This window comes from Chiloscyllium plagiosum, unplaced genomic scaffold (assembly GCF_037043375.1).
Source record: "Chiloscyllium plagiosum isolate Xiang-an unplaced genomic scaffold, Cpla_swu_hap1 HiC_scaffold_26, whole genome shotgun sequence".
NCBI classification, from domain to species: domain Eukaryota; kingdom Metazoa; phylum Chordata; class Chondrichthyes; order Orectolobiformes; family Hemiscylliidae; genus Chiloscyllium; species Chiloscyllium plagiosum.
Genome location: NW_028270164.1, coordinates 20108291 through 20121705, shown reverse-complemented (window position 1 = coordinate 20121705; position 13415 = coordinate 20108291). Strand labels below are relative to the sequence as shown.

At 39.1% G+C, this 13415-nt stretch overlaps 1 protein-coding gene across 3 annotated transcripts in view; it reads right to left on the bottom strand.

Moving 5' to 3' along the window:
• The window catches only part of LOC122563144 (TBC1 domain family member 30-like), an 82948-nt gene that overhangs the window by 59882 nt on the left and 9651 nt on the right, over positions 1-13415 (bottom strand). For 2 of the 3 annotated variants that reach the window (XM_087973542.1, XM_087973544.1), the window contains 3 exons: positions 8071-8132; positions 7850-7921; positions 3276-3341 (listed from right to left, as the gene is read on the bottom strand). In XM_087973542.1, the coding sequence (XP_087829668.1) occupies positions 3276-3341; positions 7850-7921; positions 8071-8132 (200 nt within the window). The remainder of the gene's footprint in view (positions 1-3275; positions 3342-7849; positions 7922-8070; positions 8133-13415) is intronic. The other variant, XM_087973543.1, reaches the window with a different exon arrangement.

Here is a 13415-nt window from a genome sequence, read left to right as displayed (position 1 = left end):
TCGAGTTCACCAACATGTAGACAATAAAATGGAACCAGTACAATGCTGTCAACAAATCAAAGGGTTCAGATAATCTCAAACTGCAGCGATAAAGCCAAGTAATTTGTGTGTCAGCTGAACGTTGAGACTATAAATCACCCAGTTGTTTCTGCAACTTCAAAAAACAAAAATAATTGTGCATGTAGGAGCCAGCTTCATTCAGTCTTTTGTCCACTTTTGTGTGTTGTGGTTATCAGCGGTTAGCTCATTGATGGATGAAAATGCTTATATTGCAGGACTTTGTATTATGCTTAATACAACGTTACTCTTAATGCAGTTTGTTCTGAGTTATGGAAAATTCTACAAGAGAACGTTTTAATAAACACTACTTTTATATGCTCCACAATCTTCAACTGAGTCAGCGAGAAGGCCGAAAATTGAACCAGATCAATTTTTAAAAATATTTTTCTGCCATATTAATGATATGTAAATCAAATTCATTGGATGCACATCCATACAGCAAGAATAATTTGTGGCATTTCATTACAGTTAGAAATTAAATCCGCTTTTGCCGCTTTTGCGAAAACATTTCTAAGTTAATCTATCTAAATGTTAACATGTTGCTGGACAGGAGTCTCGGTGATGGTGGCTGGGGGGGGGGGGGGGGGGGGGGGGGGGGGGGGATTGAACTGTTTAGTCATTTCCGTAATATTCATCTTATCAGCTCAGTACCAGGTTTCATTCCTTCATTTTTAAAGCAAATTAACCATCTCATTCCAAAATAATCATGGCCTATTTTGTAACTTGTGTGAATTTGCTTTTGACCCGCGCAGGTCATCTTTCTGCAAAGACATTGGTTAAAGGTGCTCAGAAGTGTCAGTCTAGCAAAACACACAATAATGTGGCTTTAGAGGAATCTGTTTAAAGGTTTGTGCAAGTTGAAATAGACTGATCTGTGCTATATAACCTGTATCGCAGCTTCAGCATTTTTAAGGGATATTAGTAGGATGAAGCACAATTAAGAATGCGTCCACACAAGTGCAGCATGCGCTTGCAAACAAAACTGTGCAATGAATATGACGTGCATGTAGGCTGACATTCCTATCTGCCTGAAAGAAGTAAAAATATTAAATTCTGGCAGAATACCAAATAAAAGTGGTTTATTGTATTGCACACCCCTGGTTGAAAATAGAAGAACAAGTGAGATAAAACAATACTTAAATACTGTTAAACATTAAGGTCCAGAGGGTTGCAAGTAGAAGAGAAACTTGAAGAAAATAAGAGTTACAGTTTTCTCCAATGAGAAAGGAGATAAATTTGGTACAAAATTTGCCTTGATTTGAACAAAGCAAGAATGCAGGGGAGAAGAAGTCTGTACAGGATGCCGAGATTTGAATTTAAGAATAACAAGGCCAAAGCATTCAGGGAGGCAATTACAGGAATGCTATTACAATGTTAAAAAAGTATTTACAGGTTAGAAACATCAGCTTGGGTCAACATGGGCTGAATCATACATTCCACATCACCAGCCTCTCAATCCTCTTCATCTAATCCCGTGAATATATCCTTCAATCCCTTTCTCTCTTAGCTACTGGTCTAGCATCCTCTCTCATGCACACATGCTATGCTTCTCCTCTGTAACAAACAACAATCTTAATAAAATACAGGAGGATAAAACAGATTGTGATGAAAAGATCAAGAAACAGCAGACTTTAAGTGAGGATAACAGTTGTGGAAATATTGTATAACAAGCTAATGTTTGGTCATTAAGCATTTTCTTTATTTTGAGACTGACACAATTTTGTAGCTCCTGAAGCAATAATTTTAAATCTCTGATTTAGAGAAGTACAAGTAATCACTTTTATTAAAAATGCTGCCAACTGAAATTTTTAAATTAAAAGACAATAACAGTAAATTTATATTGGGCCTTTAATATAATTAAACATCCCAAGACATTCCAGGGGATCTTTATCTATCAAACAAATCTTATTAGTACAGGTGACCAAAAGCTTGATTAACAAACGGTCGTAACGAGTTTCTTCAAGGAGGAGATAGATGTAGGGATAAATTTACAGAAGAAATTTCAGCGATTGGACAGCTGAAGGCACAGTCACAGTATTGTGGTAGAAATCCGGAATATGCAAGAGGCTAGGATGACAAGAACAGGGAGATCCTGCAACTTGTAATGCTCCAGAATATTCAACACATCAACACTTGCAAAGCAAAAACTTTCCATCACATTTGGCAAAAAACCAACATACCAATGTTCCTGTGAACTAAGTTAACATTTAATAGGTTAAGCAACAATCCAGAAAATACAGCTTAATCCTCCTTCCTACTTTCAATGCTTCTCAAAGCAGCATGGATATAAAGCTACAAGATAATCCCTGCTTGATTATTCAAGACAAGCCTCAAGTGTTAGAAATGGTGATTTTTAAATTAGTTTTAAATCCACCAACATAATTTGCTTAATCCATTGCTTCTTAATGCTCAGCAGAAATGAATCTGTTTGACTTCGACAGGAAATAATTCTGTTCAAGTATTTCCAGATACAGCTTAATTTCTTCATCAGTCAGCTGTTACTGTCAGAGAGCACTCAGTGAGGAGTGGCCACTCAGGTTGGCTTTGCATGTGTTTTAAACCTGCAGTGGTATAATATCACTAAAAACAAAAGTTTGAACTGCATTAGTGTGACTTGAGCTTGTGACTTGAGTGGCACACAAATGTGAAATCCTTCTGACTGCAAACTGAAATAACGGGCAGTGCAGCAAATAAGCTTATTTGTCACTGTCATCCAGACTCCAAACTCATTGAAGGGCTTGGGCTGGCAGCTAAAATGGCATTGTACTCCTGCCACTTCTGAACAGATGTGGGCAGTACGGAAAGAATAGAGGAAGGGGGAACTAGTAAGTAATTAATTCCAGGTGCTAGTACTGGCGCATTAGGCTGAATAGCCCCCTTCTATCCTGTAGAGTTTCATGTTCATTTGCCATTCTGGCATCACAACCAGCTACTTTAGAATACTTCTGGAAACAGAGGGAATGAACATAATAGTAATGAAAGCCATTTGCCATTTTACTCTCCTCCTTAAAGTGGTGGTTTCCACAAATGTTTCTTCAACAGAAAAACAGCACAAAGGTTATTATAAATAACAGTCGCAGCAAGGTTATGACAGACTGTATGCCTCTTTGTAAAATGCAGAGCATAAAACAAGACAGCAAATGCTCTGGGGTATCAATGGGGCAGCAGTAAGAGCACAGACATAGTCCAAGTTGTTGAGAGATTTCCTCACTTACCCTTGGCCTCCACCGCTTGGGAATTCCTGCTGGTAACCAAACAATAGCTCGACAGGTCTCAAACCACTAAAAGCAATACATTTAGGATCAGAATTAGTAACTGGAGATAGTCTACTTTAGAAGTTTAAATCACAGCTTCATTACGACCAGCTAATGGATGCTAGCCAGTCGAATGCAGTTTCCTTTACAGTCTAAGCTTAAAAGGCAGATTCATATTTTTCAGGTTTTGGATTTGTTATTATCTGTTATTTGTTAACAGTCTAACACAACTTCCATAACCACCAAAACTACCCAGACTCCGTTCAGTTAATTACCCCCCACCTCAACTCCCACTCATTTTTTAAAGATTTCTCATCTCCAACCTCCAGTGAGCGATTATACTCTTAATGATGTGTTACTTGAATAAAAAACAATAGCTGTTTCCATTGATATTTCACCTTTTTGAAGCATTTTTCCAAGCCTTCCAGCCCTTTCAGTAACTGACTACTCAGTGTCTTTAAGTTTATAAAACACTCAAAGTGCTGTTTGGAGGCAGCACCTCAGCCCTGAAGACCACAGGATGATCCCCGACAGCAGACAACAAAATGTCAGATCGGGAGAAAATCCCATTGGGCTTCCTGAGAATGGCTACAGCAGGAGAGGGCACTGAATCCAACTGGTGAAGTGAGCCACTGTCATAGCCATTAAATATTCAGCCTTGAGGCTTTATTGGGTGATATTTGAAGAAATAAATACAGTGCAGGTATATAGTGCCGTTAACACTCATAGGGTGTTTCAAAGAAATTTACAGTTAGTCAATTACATGTGAAGTGGAAACACTGACACCTTACAGGCAGGAGTAACAGACAATCTGCAAATGACATCGTGCTAAATTTAATTTGTTTTGGCTGGTAGACATTGGCAGATTTAAGTCATATTCATCTGTTTATATCACAGTTTGCATCCACTTGTTAAATATTATGAGCAGCTACAATTTACTTGCATTGCAATCAACTACAAGAGCAAACTTAATTGGCATCCTTTTGGATGGCCTGCTGGTTCAGTGGTTAGCCTGCTGCCTTGCAGTGTCTGGGGCACAGGTTTGATTCCACCCTCGGGTGACTGCCTGTGTGGAGTGCGTGGTTTCCTCTGGGTGCTCTGGTTTCTTCCCAGTCTAAAGATGTGAATTTTGGATGATTTGGCCATGCTAAATTGACCATAGTGTTCAGGGATGTGTAGGCTAGGTGTATTAGATAAGGGAAATGTAGATTAATAGGTGTAGGGGAATGGGTCTAGATGGCGTACTCTTCGGAGGGTCGACATGAACTTGTTGGGCCAAATGGCCTGTTTCCACACTGTAGGGATTCTAATTTTAAGATGCAAATGCTAATTCTGCCAATCTCAGCTTTGTTAAGGGAGGAAAATCCACCCATAAAAATATCTAACTAATTAAGAAGGTCAACTGGTAACCTCATAATAATGCAGGATCAGCAACACAAGTAGAGAAATCCACAAACAGAATCTTGACAAAGAAGGTTTGTGTGGATGCAGAAAAGAAATAGGTCATAAATACAACTGAAGGAATTTATTTATTCAGACTAGTTGACAAAGGCAATTATAATCTATAACCCACGCAATATAGGGTTGAGAAAAAGACCCATGAGTGCTAAAAGCGAAAGGTAGACAGTCACTTATTACTGCAGCAATCAGGCTTGCTGGGCTTGAATTACAGCAGGATAGTTTTAAAGGCAAAAGCAAAGTAATGAAAAGATTCTGTTGCAGAAATCTATTTATAATGAATCTGATGGTCAACTTAAATGTATAAGAAATAAAACAATCTAAATTATAATGTCTTAAAATTTGTATTTTGGACTTGAAACTCCAAATCCTGATAACTTCACAAGATCATAGGAACTGGCTCATTTTAATATCTCACTTTGGAACAATGCCAAGGTCCCTTCACTGCTGCATCATGATGCTCCTTTCACCATTCAGTTCTGAAGTCCATGCAAGGTGTTGACTACTCTGCCTGAAGGCACATCTTCTCCTTTTTCCCATTAAATGCAGTGTTCTCTCTCCTTATTCAGTCTTTAATTTAAAGTAGCATTCCAGGCTAATCTTCACTGTCGGAATGTAGGAAGAATGGGAATCAATTTGTGCACAGCAAACTCCCATGAACAATAATGTTATAATGACGGAATAATCTTTTCTTGACTGAGTGAGAAATACTGGCCATGACGACAAGGTGAATTTCACTCCTCTTCTTTGAAATTATGCTCTCAGATCTTTTACATTCACCTGGCAGAGAAAATTATTTAACGTTTTATCCAAACCAAAACATTTCCATGGGGATTGCACTGGAGTGCCAACAAAGATGTTAATATTCAAATTGCTGGATTGGGACTTGAAGCATCAATTTTCTGACATGACATAAAATTGATATGTACTGAGACACAGCTTGCATTGTTGCGGATAACTGCCCAGGGTACTTGCTGTGTGGTCTGACCAAAGCACTACACAGTTTGATCATTTGTACTCCAACCTATTAGTCATGCAGCTCAACATTCTAAATAAAAATTAAAAGAACTGGGGATGCTGTAAATCAGAAATAAAAGCAGAAATTGCTGGAAAAGCTCAGCAATTCTGACAGTATCTTGGAGAGAAATCGGAGTTAACATGTCATGTTCAGTGACCCTTCCTCAGAACAGTCCTCAGAGTTCTGAGGAAGGATCATTTGACCTGAAACATTAACTCTGAATGCTCTCCATAGATGTTGCCAAACCTGCAAAGTGTTCCCAGCAATTTCTGTTTTTGTTTCAGTTCTGTTAGCTTTGAATTTTATTGTTCTGCACTGGCTGGACATGTTAAATTTTGAGTCTATTGAGGGTCCGAGCTCTCTTTCAATTTTCTCCTCAGGCATTTCAAAATCAGTCACAAGGCATCCATATTGCACATTTTTCTTTCCTGTGTGTAATATTTTATACTTAACTGTATTAAATTCTGGTACAGTGAAATATTTTGTTTGTAGTTTCTGGGCTGTGTCCTTCAATTTTATTAACCATTCTAGTTTGGGATCATCTGTAAATGTAGTTAGTTTGCAATAAGTCTCCCAATCAAAATCACTGATAAAGATTGGGAACTTCTCTTAATACTTACACTCCATTTGTAGCCACTTTTCAGCCCATAATGCTTCATTACCCTCTGATTCCACAGACGTTGATATGTGTCATTTATGTGGCACCTTATTGAAAGAGCAAGGCATTTTGTAGAGAGTGTCTCCTCAAGTCTTGTCAACCTAACTGGCAAGTGTATCTCAATGATTCATTTAAGTCTAAACAGGGCTGAGTACAGTTAAGTCAAATACAGAGGACATTATTCATGGTCAATGTCTATAACCATTTAACACTAACAGTCTGGAATGTGAGGTCAATGCCATTTTGTTCATTCAATTAACATTATTTCAGCTTCACGGAGTCCGTTTTTCTACAATTAGGCCTGACCATGACTATTAGAATCAATTCATGTTATAAAAGAGCATCAAATGGACTTTTAGATCGAATTTATATTAATGGAAATAGTTATGGCAATCAATTTCTATCTGAGATGCTTAAAGCAGATTTATAGGTCTATAAATTGGGCCTCAATATGCTGGTTTTCACATGCAAACAGTCCCATTCAGTTCCCAATTAAAGTATCAGGAAGTACATTCACACTTCCAGCTCTAAGTGTGCCACCTGCCATTTTGACAAAGGAAAAATATCTGCCATGCATTGCTCCTCCCCGAAGCAGGTCCTTTCAACTGTAAGACTCAGTTCCTTCAAAACAATTCCAATTTGACCACAGTATAGATTTTGCTTTCGCCAATTAGCACTTCTTCAGCTGTTTATCATTGAAAACCTTACACTGTTGTTGTTGCTTTCCAGTTCTCACAACAACTATGCCTACATCTTTTCTGCGACTACTAACTGTGCTTTTTCTTTGCCAAGCTATGTCCAAATGCATGCAGTTTTTGAGCCATCAGCCTGCATGCATTAGGGTTAATGTTGCTGAAATTAATTTACCTTATATAGATATGAGAGCCTGGTTCTCGCATTCTGGCCTCGATTCAAAACCAAGATCAAAGAGATTTAATTACCTAATCCTAAGAAGATCTTAATGATTCATCTTGGGCTTTGTGCATCCCCTGAGTCTATGCTTATAATTGTGAACTTGGTGAACACTTCAAAGGACTATTGTCTCTTCTGTGTTATCTGATCATTCATTTTACTGTTATTGACATCAGAAGAAAGTTACATTTGGTTCTGTTAGATTCTGACATACATTAACTCCTTGAAAGGTTTACCCTTCTCCATGAAGTCATTGGGCCAAATGCAAAAGGATTTCATTACAACATTTATATTTATTGTAGTAGTTTGATCTAAGACCACAATAATGTTGAGTACAGTTTTTGATACATTGGGTCAAACTCCCTGCTTGATGGTGATCTGATAAAATACGAAGATGCACAATTATTCATGCAGCCTCAGCTACAATTATCTGACTTTATAACTAAGAAAGCAACAAATTGCCACATCAAGTGCAACACAAAATGATACCTGATGGTATATCTCAGAACAGATTGCTGTCCCATACTGTTGTCCAAAAAATGGGGTATTGTTCATAAGGATCTGAATGATAAATAGGGAGAATGAGAAAGGGTATGACTGGAATGGATATCATAGTTCAACAGTTCAGTTATCCAGTCATTATTCACTGTTGACATGACAGTATTTACATATGCCCATAGTTATCACTGAATAATAAATTGACAACAAACCTGCTGAAATTCATTTTGTACAGGCAAACATTCGGTGTTAACCTTCACTCGTGGATCAGCGCCTATTAAAGTAATAAACAACATAGTACAATCAGATTAAATCAAAAGCAACTTAACTCTCCAAACCAATTTGAACAAAATAAGTTTTCAAAAATATGGGAAGGACACGGAAAGTATGGAGTGAAAATGTTCAGTCGAGTTTGTGGGAGATGCCTTGCCGTGGTGTTGAGTAACTCAATCTCTATAAAACTTATTGAAAATAATGAAAAACATTTCATATTGGATTGCAAGCCAAGCATGCACTGGGTGTCCTGGGACATCAGTTTTGGTGATTGTTATGGAGATATGTGAATTTTACAGAAGAAGAAACAGGCCCTTCAGCCCACCTAGTCTGTGTTGTATGTGAGCCTCATCTACTCTATTCCACCTCGCCACTCAGCATAATAGAATCATACAATACAGAATATGGAAACAAACCCTTCGATCCAACTAGTCCATGCCAAACATGTTCCCAAACTAAACTCATCCCATCTGCCTGCATTTGGCCCATATTCCTCCAAACTTTTCCTATTTGTGTATTTATCCAAATGTCTTTTAAATGTTGTAACTGTACCTGGATTGACCACTTCCTCAGGCAGTTCACTCCACGCACTAATTACTTTCTGTTTTAAAAAGCTGCCCCTTTTTAAATATCCTTTTTAAATCTTTCTCCCTTCACCTTAAAAATATGCCCCCTACTTTTGAACTCTCTCATCTTAAGGAAAAGACCTTTACTATTCACTTCATCTATGCCCCTCAAGATTTTAGAAACCTCTATGAGGTCACTCCTCAATACCCTACACATGATTTGAAAGAATCCTAGCCTATTTTTAGAACTCAAACCCTCCACTCCCACGAACATCCTGCAAATCTCTTCTGAACCCTCTTTAGTTTAATAATGGGGCGATTAGAACTGCACACAATACTCCAAAAGAGACCTCATCCAACATTCTGTACAACCTCAACATAACGTCCCAACTCCTATACTCCAAAAATCTGAGCAAGCATGCTCAAGCCTTCTTAACCACCCTGTCCACCTATGATGCAAATTTCAAAGAATTATGAACCTGAACCCTTCAGCCTTTCTGTTCTACAACACTACCCAGGGTTCTATCATTAACTGTATAAGTCATGCCCTTGCTTATTTTACTAAAATGCAATACCTCACATTTATCCAAATTAAACTCCATCTGCCACTCCTAAGCCCATTGACCCAATTGATCAACATCCTTTTGTAGTCTTAGTTAACCTTCTTCACTATCCACTATACCACCAATTTTGGCTTCACCCGCAATCTTTCTAACCAGGCCTCCTATATTTCATCCAATCCATTTATATAAATGACAAACAAAAGTGGACCCAGTACCGACCCCTGTAGAACACTGCTGGTCATAGGCTCCCAGTCCGAAAATCAAACCCTCCACCACTATCCTCTGTTGCCTATTGTAAAGCCAATTTTGTATCCAATTGGCGTGCTCTCTCTGAATCCCACATGATCTAGCTTTACTAATTAGTCTACCACATGGAACCTTGTAAAAGGCTTTACTAAAATCCAAGAAACATCTACCACTCTGCCTTCATTAATCTGCCTTTGGTAACTTTGTCAAAAATCTCAATCAAGTTTGTGAGACATGATTTCCCTCATACAAAACCATGCTGAAAATGCCTAATCATTCCTTGTCTTTCCAAATGCATGTAAATCCTGTCTTTCAGAGTTACCCCCAACAACTTACCCACCACCAAAGTCAGGTTCACAGGTCAAGAATTCCTAGACTTCTTCTTACAGCCTTTCTGATTTACCACATCCGTTGTGGTTTCCTCTACATCAGGGAGACCAAGTGGCAACGTGTGGAGCGGTTCAGGGAACATCTCTGGTCTGCACACACCAACCAACCCCACCACCTGTGGTCAAGCTCTTCAACTCCCCCTCACACTCCCCCAAGGACATGAAAATCCTGGGCCTCCTCCAGGGCCAAATCGAAGCCACCCACTAACTGGATGAAGAACACCTCACCTTCTGCCTTGTGACCCTACAACTACATGGCATTAACATTGACCACCAGTTTTTAAATCTCCCCAGCCCCCACCTCAACCCAGATCCAACCCTCCAACTCGGCACTGTCTTCTTGACAGGACTTACCTGCCAATCTTCCTTCCCACCTATCTTCTCCAGCTTCCCCACCGATCTATCACAATCACCTCCCACCTACATCCATCTATCGCCATCCCACCTTCCTTCCCCCCCAGTCCCACACCCACCCCCACTAGTTATCTTTCAGCTCCCTTTCCACTCCACATTCCTGATGAAGTGCTTATGCCTGAAACGTCAATTCTCCTGCTCCTCGGATGCTGCCTGACCTCTGTGCTTTTTCTAGCACCATGCTTTTCGGCTTTAAATGCAGGCACAACTTTTGCCATCCTCCACTCCTCCCACATCTCACCCGTGGTTACAGATGATACAAGTATTTCTATCAGGGGCCACACAATTTCCTCCCCAACTTCACATGACATCCTGTGATACGACTGATCAGGTCCCAGAGATTTATCCACCTTCATGTTTTCTAAGGCGTCCGGTACTTCCTCTTCTGTAATGTGAAAGGTTTTCAAAACATTATTATTTATTTCTCTGAGTTCCCTAGCCTTCATCTCTTTCTCGAGTAAAAACTGAAGTGAAACATTCATTTAATATCTCTTGAAGTTCAACACAATAACATCCTCGTTGATCTTTAAGGGGCCCTACTCTCTCCCTAATTGCTAATCTCCTACTTCTTCTTTCCTTACCTGTTTATCTACCTTCCCCCATATCCACCTTTGGGATTTGCCTCAATTGTTCCATGTGGTAGTCGGTTCCACATTCCAGCCACTCTCAAGGTAAAGACGTTTCTCTGTAAATCCTCATTAGTGCCCATTTTACACTGATCAACCATTATTCTGACTCCCCTACAAGTGGAAATATCTTTGAACATTTACCCTATGACATTCCTTCATAACTTAGAATACTTTCCCTTCAAATTTCTCTTCTCCGACATAAAGGACTTCTGCTTACTCAACCTTTCCCGAAAGCTCAAATCTCTCAAGTTCTGGTGTGGCCATGTAAATCTTTTTGTAACTTCTCCAGTGCCTCCATATCCTTTTGGTGATATGGAGACCAGAAGTATACTGGTAGGCGTTTCAGTTGCAATACTTTTGGCTAAGGCAAGGTGGGTTATCTTTATATTTTAAACACAAATAAGCGGCAGATACTTAATTTCACATTCAAAGACAGTTCAGGAAATGCAGAATTGTAAGGTTGCCCTTGATTTTTAAATACCAGTGGACTGTAGGGTTAAAAAAATGCTTGAAACTGCGACAATATCCATATTACAATTACTTAATTTCTTCAAAGGTTATAATTTAAGTACATTTGGATAAATAAATTAAGCAAGCATTGCAACTTAATAAATCGTGCTTTATTATCATTGCTACGCAACAGCATAAGAGAGGATATGCACCACTAAATAAGTATCATTCACATGATTATGAACGTATGACCTAGAAGCAGAAGTGGATCATTTAGCCCCTCAGACCTGTGGTAGAATCCAAGAAGATCATCACTCAGCATTTCTGCCTAACCCTGGCAAACTTTCAGCTTCTTACTTATCAACGGTCTATCGATTCATCTCTACCCGAAAAAAAATCCAAAGACTACTTCTATTGCCATTTGAGAAAGTCAGTCCTGAAAAGTCATGACCATCTGTGAGAAGAAATATCTGCTTATCGTCTTAACTGGAGATGCCCTGAAAATAGTTGGACCAAGGGCACTGCAGTGATGTCCCACAACTGAAATCACTGATCTCCAACAAGCACGATCATCTCCCGACTTTAGCACAAGCCCCTGGGGGGGGCTTCGCAGGTTCGCTGTGTGCATGGTTGCTGTTGCCTTAGCCAATGTTCGTGGCCCATCTACGTTAATTCTTTTTGTTATTCATGGTAACTATCAGACACAATTTCAGAGCTAACCACATTTGACCAAGCTGGCTAAGGACTGTAAGAACAAACATCTCCTCACCTGTCTGAACTGGGTGACCCATTATTTTAAAAGCTTAACCCCTAATTCTAGATTGTCAAACAGGAGGATACATTCTGTCCTGTCAGAACCCACTTTGGACCTTTTATGATTCAACTTGTCATTCAAGTGTAAAACTTTATGTAGTGAATTAGTTGTTATATAAACATCAATATTTCATAGCCATGAACGTGAAAATGTGGGTTTTGAAGAAGGATCACTGGACCTGAAACATTAACTCTGTTTTCTGTCCAAAGATGCTGCCAGACCTCCTGAGCTTTTCCAGAAATTTCTCTTTTTGTTTCTGATTTCCAGCATCAGCAGTTCTTGCAGTTTTCTTTTGGATTCTACAAGGGATGTGTGATCAGCAACAGTTGTTTATGGCCAAGTTGAAAAACTACCCAGGGCCTCTACACAAAGACCTGCTGCTGAAAATTAGATGACTTGCATTTAATACCGATGTCACCCTGCTGTTAGCTGGTTTCACATCTTAAAATACAAAATACCTCACTGTCTGTCAGCATTGTTAAAGCAGTAAAAAAAAATCCATTATATACAGCAAATATACTTTATGAGGAGTGGGAAATTAAGCCAGAACCCTAATGTTTTATGAAACGATTGTTCAATTTCTTCTCTGTGGAAATGTCTGCCGTACTCAGATGTTAAAATAGATGAGTTGTTCCAACTTTTTGCAGAAGTCTATTAGAAGGTTTCGAGCATCTGTTGCAAACATTGCTGCTGTCCATTAGGAAATCCTCACACCAATAGGCTGTTTTAGCATGATTCTTACTGGAAGCATCCCCTTGTGATGTTACATTGCAGGATTTGAAAAAGCCTTTCCATGTTACAAACAGGCCCTTGTGAGCAAGTCAACAATTTGGCAATTTGGGAAATCTGCCACATGATTTGAAATCAGTGTAAAAGCAAATATTTTATGCGTGAACAATGGGCAAAGTTATTCTTCATTAAGGTTGTCAATGTATGAATTAAACTTTTGGAAGAATGGCGTATACATTTTAATGAATTAAAGACATTGATCCTCCAGCACCAACAAGAACGCTGCAAATTTTGTTTGTTTTTCTGAATATGTTGTCATGTTGAGTACGATTCTTCCACAGGTACTGATCGTCTACAAGCATCTCACTTAAGTGAGCATCCTTCATCTATCAGTCTCGGGTTGGTATCAGCTGATCACATTTCAAAAGGTATAATAGGCAAAGCCAAACTTGCCCACAACTAATGCCCTCCAAGTGAGTTGGCG